This window comes from Bombus affinis, chromosome 15 (genome assembly GCF_024516045.1).
Source record: "Bombus affinis isolate iyBomAffi1 chromosome 15, iyBomAffi1.2, whole genome shotgun sequence".
Classification (NCBI taxonomy): Eukaryota; Metazoa; Arthropoda; class Insecta; order Hymenoptera; family Apidae; genus Bombus; species Bombus affinis.
Window position 1 is genome coordinate 6,454,440 of NC_066358.1, and position 15,564 is coordinate 6,470,003.

At 38.7% G+C, this 15,564-nt stretch overlaps 1 protein-coding gene and 1 long non-coding RNA gene across 7 annotated transcripts in view; one reads left to right on the top strand and one right to left on the bottom strand.

Moving 5' to 3' along the window:
• The window catches only part of LOC126924754 (uncharacterized), a 71,966-nt gene extending 62,921 nt beyond the window's left edge, over positions 1 to 9,045 (bottom strand). For 2 of the 3 annotated variants that reach the window (XR_007713645.1, XR_007713644.1), the window contains exons 1-2: positions 8,303 to 8,857; positions 6,103 to 8,212 (exon numbers count right to left, since the gene is read on the bottom strand). This is a non-coding gene — a long non-coding RNA (uncharacterized LOC126924754). Of the gene's footprint in view, positions 1 to 6,102; positions 8,213 to 8,302; positions 8,858 to 8,896 lie in introns of those variants that run through there. The other variant, XR_007713646.1, reaches the window with a different exon arrangement.
• LOC126924731 (protein kinase C-binding protein NELL1-like) overlaps positions 1 to 15,564 on the top strand; it is an 85,576-nt gene extending 70,012 nt beyond the window's left edge. Inside the window, exons 8-14 of one of the 4 annotated variants that reach the window (XM_050739520.1) lie at positions 552 to 671; positions 1,502 to 1,762; positions 2,001 to 2,378; positions 2,561 to 2,820; positions 3,046 to 3,288; positions 6,134 to 6,183; positions 8,907 to 15,564. In XM_050739520.1, coding sequence (XP_050595477.1) covers positions 552 to 671; positions 1,502 to 1,762; positions 2,001 to 2,378; positions 2,561 to 2,820; positions 3,046 to 3,288; positions 6,134 to 6,183; positions 8,907 to 9,759 — 2,165 coding nt within the window. In that variant the 3' untranslated portion in view covers positions 9,760 to 15,564. The remainder of the gene's footprint in view (positions 1 to 551; positions 672 to 1,501; positions 1,763 to 2,000; positions 2,379 to 2,560; positions 2,821 to 3,045; positions 3,289 to 6,133; positions 6,184 to 8,906) is intronic. The other 3 variants (XM_050739521.1, XM_050739524.1, XM_050739522.1) reach the window with 3 other exon arrangements.

Consider the following 15,564-nt stretch of genomic DNA (forward strand, 5'->3'; position numbering starts at 1 on the left):
TACTCAGTGACGTTTATTTTAACATTTTAATAAAAATCATTCATAAAATTTCGCTTGTACCATACAGTATTCGATTAACCTACTAATTGTACAATCCGTGGAGAAAACATTGATAGTATTAAAAATATTGAAAGGTACTAGTTCTAGTAACATAATGGAATTAAAAGAGATAATAAATTAATTAATGCCAGAAATTTCCAATTTCTTACTTTTCACGTTTCCTTAATTTTAATTCTTTACGTAATCATAAATCAATTAAAATTTTGCCAAGGATTGTACTCAATGCTATAATTCAGCCATAATTCAACATTAAAACCCCATAACTACTAGTAAACAAAACGCTGCATGTCATTCCATGGTATTCACATTATATACGAAAATGTCCCTGGAAGAAAATTCCGCTATATTCTGCTATCATATAAAAGCATGTCGAATGTCATGTAAGACGAGCAAACTAAACTGAGCCTGAGGTCGAAAAGAACCTGATCCAATGCCAATAATCGAATGTTCTAACTGTCTTTGCATCCGCCTGGCTAACCCAATTTAACCAGGGGTGGACTACTGCGCGAAGGGCCACAAGTGTCACGCTAACGCGTCCTGCCTGAACCTGCAGACAACGTACGCCTGCCACTGCGATATCGGTTTCCAAGGGGATGGTCATAACTGTCACGGTACCTAATGCTTCTCTAACTTCTCTCTCTCTCCCTCTTCATGTTTCTATTTGTCATGCTCCTTTTCTTTATGTCGACGTTTGAAGCTTTGTTCAAATTAGTTAAGTTGCTCGAATTCAAGCTACTTGATTCGAGTAACTTGATTAATCTGAATGGTGCTTAACAACCTTCAGTTCGATCGAACTTACCGAGATGGCAGGTTGATCGCGATGCTTCGCGTCGATCGATCCTCTGCCGTAAAATATGTAGAGGATCGATGTTGGTGCACACGTGGCCAATCCCAACATGTTTGCTTACTCGTGGCTTTGTCGATGGTCACGTCGAACAGCCAGGTCGTCGACGATTGCGGTTACAGAATTGCGGTAACATGGTTGCGTTCATGTCTCTGTTACAGTCAAATTAGAATCGGCTTTCGCCTTATTATCTGTAGATAACTACTCGAAATTCGTATTGATAGGCGGTTTAATGAGTTTCAAAGGAGCATCATGCAATAACGTGTATTCATAGTTTACGTACGCATTAAAATAAAATACACGCAAACGTCTTCGCAATTCTATAATGAAAATAAATATATTCATCTCTCAAAGCTATTTTTTTTAGTCCTTGGAAGGTTATCACCATCGCTTTGAACTTTAAGTGATCTTGAAGAAAATGTTCACAAAATTACTAAATTAGAGTTGTTTGTAAGAGCTCATAACTCAGATGGTTCATTAAGTTACAAAGTTACCACTAAATTCGTTTATAAGCTATATTTGCTCAAGGTCATCTGAAAGTCCACCTAACAGAGGAAATTAATTTGGAATAATTAAATAAATACTTTGGCACCACAGATATAGATGAATGCAAGCAGCAAGGTGGTTCTGAGGGGCATCACTGTAACGCGAACACAAAATGCGTGAACGTGATCGGTTCTTATACGTGCGAGTGTCTTCCGGGTTATCACAGAGTAGACAAGTTCAACTGTGCCGAGTTAGATGAATGTGCGACTGGTCATCATGCGTGCGACGAACACGCCACCTGCGTCAACACTGCGGGAAGTTACTATTGCATCTGCAAGGATGGCTACACTGGCGATGGTTACACGTGCAAACGTATGTTTGTTTCTTTAACCTTCTTTTCATTTTCCTGTGTTAAGTTATCATAAAGATTTTCCCAGTTTTTACTGCATCTGATTTTGGTCAAATATGATTAAGTAAAGAAAAGGAGATAAAATATTCAGTTTAAAAAAGAATTATACTCTTTTAGAATGGCTCAAAACTAGAGAATCTTACAGAAAGGCGAAATAATTCCTATACGTCATTATAAGAATACCTTCTTTGTTCTTTTCAGCTGTCTGCAATCAGACCTGTCAAAATGGCGGTGAGTGCGTGGCGCCAGGAAGGTGTTCCTGTCGACGAGGTTATATCGGCAACAGTTGTGAACTAGATCTTGACGAGTGTGCGAGTGATTTGCATCGATGCCATCAGTCGTCGACTTGTTTCAATATGCCCGGTTGGTACTACTGTCGTTGCAAGCCAGGTTACAGAAGCGCCCTCCACGATAGTACTCAGGGTACGCAGTGTGTCGATATCGACGAGTGCAACGATCAAACGATCGAAAGGAGGCACACCTGTCATCCTAGTGCTAAATGTGTCAATACCGAAGGAGGTTATGAATGTGTATGTCCACTTCAGGAGGACAATCGCACTATGGAGGAATGTAGGCTGAGTAAGTGTATATTTTCGTACAGAAATATTTTATAATATTATATCTTAATTTATTTTACCGTCTTCTTTTAAGAATAGTTTACTTTTTGTCAAGTATACAAAATACTCGTTGTTCATTGAATTTCAATGAGAAGAGCTCGAGAAATATTTAAAATAGAATAAAAATGCTTGTATCTTTAACAGGTTGCTGGTTCGAGAATCGAGAGGTGAGAAACGGAGAGACTCTAGCGCCAGCTGGGAATCCCTGCAGAAGATGCACTTGTAAAGATGGCGTTATCACATGCAAAGACCCTATATGCGACTGCAGCGCCCCTGGAAGTCATAGGGACAAATGTTGTCCGCAATGTGATCCTGCAGCCTCTTGCAGACATCAAGAGCTTCATCACCTAGTCTTCAGAAGTGGCGAACGATGGATATACCAGTGTCAGACTTGCGAATGCCTGGTAACAGCGCTAACCTCAAAAATTGCTAAGCTGACCCCTTATTCTTTATAGAACAATTATTATCAAATACAATACATATTGCTCAAATAATAGACAAAAAAGTATCCCAAATGATCACGAAATTCCATCTTTCGTAGTGTCATTAAATTCAGTGTCATTTTTTTCGCTGACGATCATCTCAAATGAACATAGATTTTGACAAATTCACTATCTGATACGTTACAGTATGGCGAAATAGACTGCTGGCAGATGGAGTGTCCACCAGTGACCTGCTCGAACCCTGTGACAGAGGATGGGGATTGTTGTCCTCGTTGCGAAGATGATCCCTGCGCGAGAGAATTGCCTGGAAATGGCACTTCCCTCTCTGTACTGACCAGACCACGACCCTGTAGCTACTCCGGGATTATCCACGACAGTGGCAGCTCCTGGCAGGATCCCAATGACAAGTGCACCACGTGCGAGTGCAAGGTAAGGAGGACGTTTGGCCTCGGTCACATCGGGGGAACGAAGAATCATCAGTATCGCAGGATACGGATAGAATAGGGGGGTCCGTGAGGAAAGAGATTCGCGAATTATAGTGGAGGAACTATGGCCTAGATGATATAGCGATGAAACTGTTGATTTATATTAAATTTTCGTAGGAATATTCTTTCTGCTTTTACTTTTTTTATACACTAATGTCTCCTATATTCAATAAAAATTGTTAGTTTATAATAAGATGCTGTTCAGTAAATTCTCTTCTGGTAATATATAGAGGACGTTTTAAATATGGCGCTTTAATTAACGTAAATAAGCATCGTGGCCAGAAGTTTCTATTTACCGCGCTCTCTTTTCCCGCGAAATCAAGAGCTCAAGGTCAGTAAATAACCAAAAAACTAAATGTCGCCTTCATTTAGCCGTGGTTCTGTCATGCGTCTAATCAATTACATTCACTATGTTCCGACGAGGCGCGACCAGTTGCTGTGCGGCAGGCGATCATTCCAAAAACATTGATGTACATAACACACGTGGCGGATTAACATTTTCTTTAATATAATATTCTTCTGTTTTTCTTATGTCTATTTCTGCTTCAGTTGCAGTAAACTCAAACGCTGAACTAACATCGCTTGCATTTTGCATGGACGGTCATCAGTATTGATGTGATTAATTTAAGATACATGTAAACCATGAAATAATTGTAAATATATTTACTAATATTTTTTAATTAACTAAAAAGTATTTTATTAACTTTGTGTGCAAAGTATATAAAAGAATAATCGTAGCTGATCATTTTAATTGATTCAGAGATTCGAGCTTCGTAATGTAACATCCGCCACGTGTTTAGAGTCACACGTGTCAGCATATAAATATATTTATTTTTCTCTCACACTTTTGTTTCTCTGTTTTCGTCTCGCTGTCATTTATTTACAGTGTCAGTAGGTAACCCTATAATACAAGGTACCTATATACTGACTGTCATTTATTTCCAGTATGCCATTTATTTTTGCGGTGTGTATAACGCGAATCAACTTCTTGCAAGGCTATCTGCGCTAATAAAATCTTGCTCTTTCGTACGCTGAGAGAAAAAAATTTCATCAAAATATTTCACTCATTTTCGTTAAAGTCTTTGAAGTATAAGTATAATCTACGAGTTCATGAGTCCCATAACCTCACTTTGTCATAGATATAGTACAGTCCTAGCTTACACAGAACTTAGATTAATCCAGCTTAGCCACACACTTAGACTAAATCCAACTAATATTCAATTACAGCTTAGTTAAAACGTAAATTAACTGTTATATTTAGATCTAACTTGGAATTAGTCTAGATGTAAGCTGGATTTAGAATACTTAACTGAGTTTAAAATTTGTTTGAAGCTAGCAATTAGTCTAATCTAGAATTTAAAAGGAGAAAGATTCGATCTTAATGTAACGTATCTTAGGTCTAAGGCTAACCTAATCTAGAGTAGATAAAAGTATGGATTATCGACACCCTGACTTCAAAGGCTGAACGAAGTCTCTTAAACAAAATTTTAATTCTTTAAATATAAGTTCTCTCGGCGTGAGCTAACTATTGCGTCGTGCTATAGTTCTTGCCATTATGTTAATTGTCTAAAGCTGTGTTCACCATATGTAAATTACTTCAATTGGATCTGTCTGTTCTGGCAATACCAGCGTACGAGACACGTTCAGGGGCGTCCCTAAGTTAGCCTAGACTATTCTTATGTGTAATGTTTTTTCGTTGGCTGCCTTGCACGCGGCAGTGTTCATTATTATTATTATTACTAGTCCTTCACTTTAAATAAGAAAGACGAGATTCCTAATTCGGCACCGTATATACATATATGTATTTACTATGCATGTTTATTTAATGATCAGAGTAATCACGTGCTGTACGTAACGTAGAAACGAGGATCATTATTAATGTTAATGTTATCGTTGTTATATACTGATATATATCTATATATATCTATATATTTATTTTTGTAGTAACAGTTGATTTGATCAATTGTATAATTATTCTTTTTTTTTCGTTTAACCCTCGCTCACTGTATAAACCAGATGCTAAATAGCTTGAATTATTATAAATATATACAAATATGTATAGCTTAAAAATTGTTTAAGAAATCTATGGAATAATTTTCGGTAAATAAACAGTTAGCTTGCGTTGAACTTTAGCGATGGTGTTTTAGGTCTCACACAAATTGAACACTGCCGCGAGAAATAATTCAAATCGCGCGCGCAAGATGTTAAGCTCTGATCCAACTTTCGTCCGATTCTCGTGAGATTCGAACTGAAAACTTTCACTGCTTCGGGTCGGCCCTGCATGGATCGTATTCAATACATATTCGCCTGACAACGACTAATCGAGAGTGGATCCTATATCTCATTGCGACCGAGTGTAGCATGACCTCGACCTCGTCGATTCATTAGAATCTATCTTATTAAAAAAACAAAACTAACAACATTATAATACCACAGTCCTTAATATAAAATATATTCAACGTAATATTTAATATAGCTTGATAACCTATAATTACGAAAAAAAAAGAAGAAAGAAGAAGAATCAGTAAAAGTAATTAGAGTGATATGTGGAGCCTTTCAAAGAGAAAAAGTGGTTAAGTTGATCATATGTTTAAAATGAATCGGCGAGGAGAGATGAGCTGATGTGTTGAGCGGATATCTGTTAATTAACATAGAAAGAACGAAAACGTATGCTGTGTAATCATGCTGTGAAAATTCTTAATAACCCATGCCATTTCATGACATACGTAAATACACACATCGGCCGTGAATGACTAACCTGACTAGCCTAACGATGGGTATCCTTGCAGGTGCCGTACTGCGCCCAATTGGTGAGCAATAGCGCGTGTTGTGTGCATCGGTAATCACGTCACTTCTACCTCACCTATAATCTTCTCTACCCGCCTCTTCTTCTTCTTTTTTATTTATTATTAATGTCTTTTTCTCTCTATCTTCTTTTTTCTATTTCTTACTTGTCACTTATTTAAGCGCCCACGAGCTCTCAAATGCTTTCGTTTTCCTTCTGCCTGCTTCATCGAATAGCACATTGGTAACTTTATTTCTCTTCCACTCTAGCTATCGCTGCCCCAACCCCACTCGCTTCTTATTTGTATCTTCGTTTGAAACTTTACATTTCTCTGTGTTGTAACGTTCGTTTAGAATCCACTAGAGAGAGTAATCTGGTTCATTCGTTCATAGAGGTCTCTTGCGTTCGTTGATCGCCGCACGCTGGTCACCAGGCTTCAAATTTCTCAACTTTTTCTTGCCTTCGGTTACATCTACTCTGGTCGTCTATGCCACGTGTAGACTTGCAAGTCTTTAGATGTGAATCAAGTTGAAATCGGAATAATTGTGTGACGATGTTTCTATTGGTTATTCGATAACTTTGCATTAGTAAGTAATTTTCTGGGCAAGGTTGGTACAGCTGACAAAGCACTTGCAGATGACGCATTAGTGAGTATATGTGGATGATCTATATGACAGCGTGTGGCATAGACGTGTGGCAAGAAGATCTAATTCTCAGGGTGAATCGCGAGCACGTACGCATGTTTTGTATTAAAAATTGTAATCAGAATTACTCTTGATCGATCTGAGGACAATTTTTTATAAATATGAAATTGCCTTTGACATGAATAAAAATACTATGTTATTATCTCGTAATGTTTTCAAACATCAATGCTAAATATTGTAAGATTACGAACTCAACCAAAGTAAAATTTATTTATTATAAAAAAAATTAGTTACTCTGAATGATAAAAATATACAAGAATAGATATACAGAGTTTTAGCTACTTTTGAGTTAACTTTAGTATTATTCAACTGCATATTTTACGAGGAAAGAAGAATACTCAAGCTATTATGTCACAATTGTCGTAATTAAAAAATTTATTGTTGCGTCGATCGGTCGATCAAGAAATGTACGATCCTTGAGGTCAATTAAGGTAGTCAAATGCACGTTTACAATGGATACGCATGCACCGACTCACCCCATGTTATTTTCTAACTAATTATAATTCAGTTAACGTCAAAATCACTAGATTCAAAGAGCGCACATTTGAAGATGCATTGTCGTTAAATTGAAGAGAAAGAAATTAAAATTTCCTACATATTTGGTATCGGTCGGGCGCACGACGCACGTGGTGACAGACACGCACACACACACAACAGACACACGCACGCACACACATGCAGACACACACATACACACATATACACACAGATTGCATTTTGATTCATTTTTGTCTTTCTGTTATTATTATTATTATTATATTATTATTATTATTATTATTACTACTATTATTTATTATTATTATTATGGTTTCGTTACACTTGAGCCTCTTTTGCACCCTTCTCTGATCTGCATTCGAAATTCGATAGAAGCACCAAGAGTCTCTTTCTCTCTGTCTATCGAGTGTTGTCCTGTAACGATTCTGACAAAAAAGAAAATTAAATAAAAAATTATGAAATTAAAAAGATGATATAAGAATGAAAAAGATCATACATGATGGTTTGGGACAAACCAAATTTATAAGTTTCATATGACCGAACCTATAATTTTCAAATGACATCTTCGAAACTATTTTTCTTGATAAGCACATTTTAACAAATTGCAGATTTGCCTTGAAACTTTTTACAGTATACGAAAAATGATAAAACGTAAAATTTGACAATAAAATTGATTTCTGTCAGAATCGTAGATGGAAGTAGTGGTAACCTAGACACGATGTCGTCAAGGTGTCAGATACATACTATGGAAATTCATTGTTTTGACCCCCGAATGTCAGAGCATGATTGTCATGAGTCGAGTCCTTGTAATTTGTGCTCGTAAAATCCAACATTTTTACCGATCGTGCACGGTTGAGAGGAAAGGGCCGTCGAACCTGGGTCATCTGCGAATGGAGGACGTGGATTATCACCACAACAGAACGACGTATGCGGTTTCAATTAAACAATGAATTACATATTATGTGGAGGATTACCTGAGTATCCCCCCAAGCGACGCGAAAAGTCTTGGATCAACGTCGTAATTCGACCAGGGTGACATCTGTAACGACTCCTCTCAGCTCGCGGATTCATTCGTTACACGCTTCTTTCATGAGAAATTGATGACGAATATTTTCTTATCGATCTATAAAGTTACTTCTAGTTGTGTAACATTTTAACATCATGACGTAGCTGTGCACACGTTCACAAACTCAGATTCACGCCGAAAACAGTGCACCGTCTTTCAAAATCTGCAAAAGACACTTGCTAATCAGATGAAAACGCAACCACAACGCAGATAGCAGAATCCCCCTGCCCAATTCGAATTTCCCGCTTCTGGTCATCCTTTATACCGCACCGCGCACCTGACAGATGGCAGCACGCATGCGCGTCCCAAGACTTTTCACGCGGACGGGGGAATACCCGCGTACGGATACTGCGTAAAAATGAGAAAAAAAGGAAAAATAAATTAAAAAAAAAAAAAAAAAAAAAAAAAAAATGAAAAAGAAACGGAAGAGGGCGAAAGTCAGGCGAACATGATAGAGTCGCTTGGTTCGTTCCGCCGTTGGCTAACCCAGTATCCAACGAACCTCTCCGTAGGACGGGCAGCTATGCTGCAGCTACGATTACGGCTGCGCTGGCGATCTGGGCAGCAACGGGCAGCAGCAACGTCCTCCAGTCGTTGTTCCTGAGCCTGTCATACGCGGTCTACCGAGCCCTGCGGGGTCACCGATGGCTGACGGTACACCGGAAGCAGCTCTATCAGCGGTTACCGCTTCCACCTCCGCTGGTGCAACATCAGTCACCAGCACTTACCTTCTGTCGGCCTCGTCTTCTTCCTCGTCCGTCAACAACGTCGCCACTGGTGGGTCTACCGTCAGAAAAGATCACTGGACTTTGCAGAACAGCCTGCCAAGTCCATCCCAACAACACAGGGACGACCATCGCGCCAGAGCGCAAGTACAGCAACAAGTTCTACCGACAGCCAGGTACCAGCTGGCCTCTGGAGCAGCGACGACGTCGTCGACATCTGAACGCGTTACACCCACGTCGACGTCGTCGACGACGACGATTAAGGCTTCGGTCAAGCACGAGGCCAAGCCACAGACGTCTACGTCGCGACGTCAACGTACCAAGTCATCCAAAGGTCTCGGGAGCTTGCGTCAACGTACCAATGCGTCCTCCACTTCCACCTCCTCCTCCTCACCCTCGTTGTCGTCGCCTTCGTCGTCCTCGCCATCCCTCGCGATGCTGGCGCCTTCTAGCGCCAGCCTCGACCCACAAGCGGACAACGTCTCGACTAGCAGCAGCGCCACCAGCGAGAGCGTGGTCGCGAATAGCGGTTACCGTCAACCCCCGCCGACGGGAGGTCGCCACCGGCGCAGCGAGGCCAGGGAGTCTGTGGCACGCGACAGTGACGCCACCTGAGGCTGACGCTTCTGTGGACAGCTAGAAGAGAAAGAAATGAACACTGGCAACGCATTCCAGGGGGTGTAGCACGGCAACTGTGGGCTGTGGCCCGACGTAGGAGCGAGTTCGGAGAAGCGTTCTCTATGGTCACCTGATCGCCTGATTGAGGGTGTCGTCGAGGGAAACGAGCGCACTAAACGGGACAAGAGAAAACCGACTACGAGACGAAGCAACACAGAGAAGCATAACAAACGGATTCTAGTTCTAAATCCGTTTGATTTGTCGACGATCGTAGACAACGAAGATGACGATATTAGGGAAGAACGTCCAGTTTCCTCGACGAGATCGATCCTCGCCCAGCTTCCAGGGATCGCCGCGTATCATTGGATCGTCTATTAATGGACATTTCCCATCATCCGTGGTCTGTGGTTGGCTGACTTGAGTCACGACAGAAAGAGGCTATACTCGAGCTTCGATAGGTCTAGGTTAGGTCTGCCAAGCTCGACGCTTCGAGGACACGGTGTTCAGCGAGGAAAACGATCGACCGATTGCATTTTTGGGGAATATTAGGTGTGCCAAAATCATGAGCTTGCCAACACCAGAGATCTTCTGTTAGTAATGACATACGCGGACCTGACTCGCGCTCCCTCTGCTTGGTTTCTTTTCGTTTGTCCTCGAAAGAGATCGAACGACAACATAGGGTGAGTCCGTCGTTGTCGTTGATCGTAGATCGGACGAAGCGTCTTTCCTCGCATCTGACTAAATGGGTCAAGCATAACACATAAGTGAGAGAGAATCGAGAAACTGAACCCATGACGCGCGGTGTCCTCCGGGGCGTTCTCTCAACACAAAGCAGCACCGAATCACACGCTTTCGCGATTCCTTTTCTTTTCTCCTTTTTCTTTTTTTTGGTGTAATTTCCATGTTGAACAGGTAGCGCACAATATTTGGGCCTTATAAAAGTTATAAACAGGAAAAAGGAAAAAAAGGGAAAAACGGAGAGATCTTGTCATCGTTTCGCCAGCGGGAAATCTAATCTGTAATTACGTAATTAATGTAATTTAAATATCGTGTTTCTGCTTCCACGGCGAAGCGAAAGACAAGGAAAATGTAAAATGATAGAAATTAGTACTTTATCGTAAGGAATTGAATTATCCCAATGAGAAGAGCAAGGAAATAATAATTGAACTAAATATAGAAGAGCTCCGTAATATACTTATTAAGATATACGAATATATATGTATATGTATGTATATATACTATATATTACTAATGATATATACAAATATATAAATATATATATATACGTGATGTATATTCGATATACGGAATTACGCGTGAAATATTGACGATTCTATTTATAAAGTGATGTGAATCGAGATCGATCTTGTCGATTATAAAAATTCACGTACGTATACACGTAATAAAGAAAAAAAGAATATTCTATGGATCATATCTCGTGACGCGATATACAACCGTGGGTTGTTGTAAAGCTATCGCATGGATATTATAGAGCTCCTGTTTTCTTCGCGTGGATGAAGACGATTAATTAAAGGTAAAAGAAATGGACATAAGAAACGTCGTATAGTCTTTACGCTTGAAACGTTATCATTTAAGAGTCATCGTTATGTATTAGGGTAATTCTGAGATTCCGATTCTCGCGGAGACTTTGAGAGAGAGAGATAGCGATGTCATTTTTTTCTAAACAAGCATTACAGGCCGGTTCAGTTTCTCTGGTTCTAAAACGCTGATTGGTTTATGCCTGATCCACACGCGTCGATTCATACAGAGCGCAACCTGTGCCTCCGCGGATTCACTAGCCATTCAACTTTGGCTCTATTTACGCGATGAAAGGTTAGACGTGTTTATCTGCTTCTTCCAGTTTTAAATTCTCTCACTTAATACTTGATGATTAAATTTCGTATGAAACATTTTTCATGCTACATCTGTGTTATTCAATAATTTTTAATAATTTTCAGTCAAATTAGATAAGTTCATAGACTACTTAAATGAAACGAAAGGCGGATTAAATTATCTTCAGCTCCAATATTTCATTATTAAATTTTTTACGGATTCATTATTTTAATATGTCGTTTCATTTGCACTGAAAATAAATTACAACACATTTCTGTTTCGAAGAATTAAAATTAGAAATTGAATACTTCCTCTATATCAACTGCTAGTTTCATGACTACAGGACTCTCTGATTGAGGCATGATCCGGTTAACAGGTTAGAAACGTTCGGGGTTAGGTTACTAGTGACAAATCGAAATCAGGTCGATTTAAATTTATTTCAAATAGTCCAATATATGTAGGCATTTTCGCACATATTTTGGAATTAAAATGGAGAATACATGTCTAATTTTTCATTGATGCAGTTGGGTTTCTTGTTCAATTATTAGTTTTACACCGGACGATGAACGTGCCGGCTCCCTCGAACGATTCTTTAGCTCGCTCAATCCAACGCGACCACTACGACTACATTCCTCCTTGATTAACAATAAGTAGGCACTAAAATGAGAGAAACACAAATATATATATAAATATATAAATATATATAAATAAACGAACAAAGAAAGATGTGGATAAATAATTAATTAAAGAAGCAAGAAACGGATGAAAAAGTAAATAATTAAAATAAATGAATATATATATATATACATACAAATATATATACAGTATTGTGCAAAAGTCTTAGATCATCTATCAATTAGAAGTGTTTTGTTTCTGTGAACGAATACAAGAATATTTGCTATTATTTTAATTCTTTTTTAAATCTTGTAAATTAAGAATTAGTAATAGTAATTATTGGTAATTAAGTTTCAGATTATTTCCATAACAATAATAGTTATTTTTAAAAAATTAATTCTCACTTTTATATATACATAATGTCATCTTTGGTGCTTCGAAATTGTGCGAAATTGTGTAAAATGTATGTTCTGTAATGTCCTAAAATTAAGACAGAATCATTAACTAGCAATGTCATGAAATAAATATCTAAAAATGCATTTTTATGTAACAACATATATAGGAATTACTTGAGGTCAATAACATAGATGGTCTAAAACTGCTGTATGGTACAGTATGAAGAGGAGGCAGGAATATACATATATACACATGTACGTATACATATGGAAACGAGAGAAAAAAAGTGAAGCACTCGGGTAAATTAATCAATTAATAAATAAACTCCTGGCGAAGTATAAAGCGTGCTGAGAGGGACTCATATAACATGCATTCGTAATCGTTTGTTCAATGTGCAATAACATATGGCTTAATTTGTGAAGAAGGCTCCTATTAGTCGTGCGGTATCAGTGCTGCTCCACGTTTGAAGGAGGATTCTCATTAACGTAAAACTTACACGAGTCGCGTGGCTGCTGCCCTCTATCATTCTATTTATCCGTCATTCATTAATACAGATTTCCTCTGATTTTCCTTTTAGGGTAGATACCTTCAGCGAAAATTTGAAAGAATATTTTCAATCATAACAGTGAAATTTAATTGGTTAAGGTTGCCGTTTTGTATCTCATTGATCACGTGACACAACGAATTCGTCGACACAACATGGTGGCCAGCCACGCGACGTCAAAGCTCCGAGCACGTGTACGAAGTGGCGACGATTCGTTCCAACATTTTGTACACAAGAATGTATAGTTTTTCCATCGTGGTGCCGAAATGAAAATGAGAAGATCGCTATTAGTTCCTCGAGATAAAAAGAACTGGGCAACGAGCTTCGTGCGCTTCGTCGCGTGTTATATAGAGGGGTACATAATACTATACACTTGCATAAACGATAAATGAACGGAGAAGCGTGCATTGGGTCGAGCAAATCGTAAATTAATCGTCATTGTCGAGCAACTGATCGATGAACACACTGCGTTGCTCTCATTGTATATAGGATGTGTATTGTTAGAGTGACAAACCTATTAGTGAGACGTATTATACATACATGCATACACAATATACACAAACAAGTATTATACAACCGAGGCTATTCGCCGTGCGATTTCGATTACTATGAATTAACATCTTAACGACACCAGTACTAACATTTTTGACATGGATCTATTAATGGACGACGAAAGGATGATGAAGGATGATGAACGACGACGAGAGAGAGAGATTCGAAGCATTGGTCTCCAATTATTTCAGTCGAAATTAATAACTATTATCAACTTTTCCAAAATCTATACCAAAATTGTATTTTCTGTCTCAGAAAATAGTCTCTCTCTTTCTTTCTCTCTGAATCGATCTAGAAATTATTATATACACACAAACACACACACACACACTCTCTCTCTCTTTCTCTCTCTCTCTCTCTCTCTCTCTCTCTCTCCCGCTTGCTTTGCAACGTTCCTCAGAGTTTCGAGGCGAGAACGGGACGAAGAGATCGCCGCGTCGTATCGTAAACTAGCATACAATTAATTGATAAATAAATAGAATCGTATTACCTATTGTATTATCGATAAATAATTGTGTTAAGCATTTAACGACAAGTTAATATCGAGGAGCGGGGAGAACACGGGGAAGGACGAGCCTAAATATTATATATAAGATGGAAATGCGTTTGGCACAAAAGATGATGAAAAATATCTGAAGGGGATCGTCGATTATTACAGGCGATACTAGTTATTAAAGGTGTAACTTCGTTAGATGTAATCCCGCGTGGCCGGAAGAGGAGAAGAGGAGAAGAGAAGACGAGTAGGATGCCTCGTTGCCAGTATTTGTTCCAATAATATTTTCGTATCCTGGTGTATCGTAGTTTAAGATCGTTCGAGAAAGTCTGCTTGGCCCGATAGATCGCAAACTTTAAGTTTCAGAGTCTTGGGAATTTCTTCTTTAACCCTGCAATGCTACATAACCGCTCTAACGTTAAATATGGCATGACTAGAAACCAATATCTCGATCTTGAGAATCAATAAAATTAGAGGTTAGACTTGAAATATTACGGGCAACGTTTCAAACTAAGTTCAGATTATGGAACTCAATAAGAATAGAGATTAGGTTTACGAGATTACAGCAATCGTTTCAAACAAATCTATTACAAAATAGTTTTAGTCCTCCTATTTTAAAAAATTATACGCATGACGTAAGTAACAAAGCGGTTAGAATCTCTTTAGGAATAGCTGAAATAAAAACGAGTGGGAATGCAGTATTTCACTATAGTATTTCAGGGTTAAGTGACAGGTTAGCTCACTTCGTCTTTTATATCTCACCTTCATATGATGGAGGAGAACAAAAACAGTCAGTTTGGCCTAATTCACGAAATAGTATCTATTTTACAAAAGTTTTCTGAGGTATCCAAGTTCTAAGAAAGAGTATTTTTTAAATCACTGAACGCCATAACGTAATCATAAGTATCTCCTGAGGAATTGACATTAAATCTGGCAACGTGGTATTCGTACACCATTATCCGCGCGTTGTCCTTCGTTCGTATAGGCAAGATAGCCAAGAAAGACAAGTCAGGTCTCGTAATGAGGTAGATAGGATAAGTAGAAGATATAAGTCGGTAGGTAGGTAGATATCCGAAAGCAGGGCGGCGATAAGCAGCGTTAATATCGCGTGCCATTATGAATCTAATTGTATAGTGTTCAATCGTTGCTCTTCGTACTTTGGATGAACTCGACCCCCACCCCACACAAAAAAAGAAAAACACAAAAAAAAGAATTGAAGCAAAAGATCGGCAACCGGTAACGATGGTATGTAGTTAGACCTACCTTCAATGGACAAGATATAAAGGGAAATAAAGAAGAAAAAAGAAGCTCTAAAATGAACTACGGATATCCTCGTGGAAAGAAGAAGAGGAAAAAAGTAGTTAAAAAAAAAAAAAAAAAAAAAAAAAAGAAAA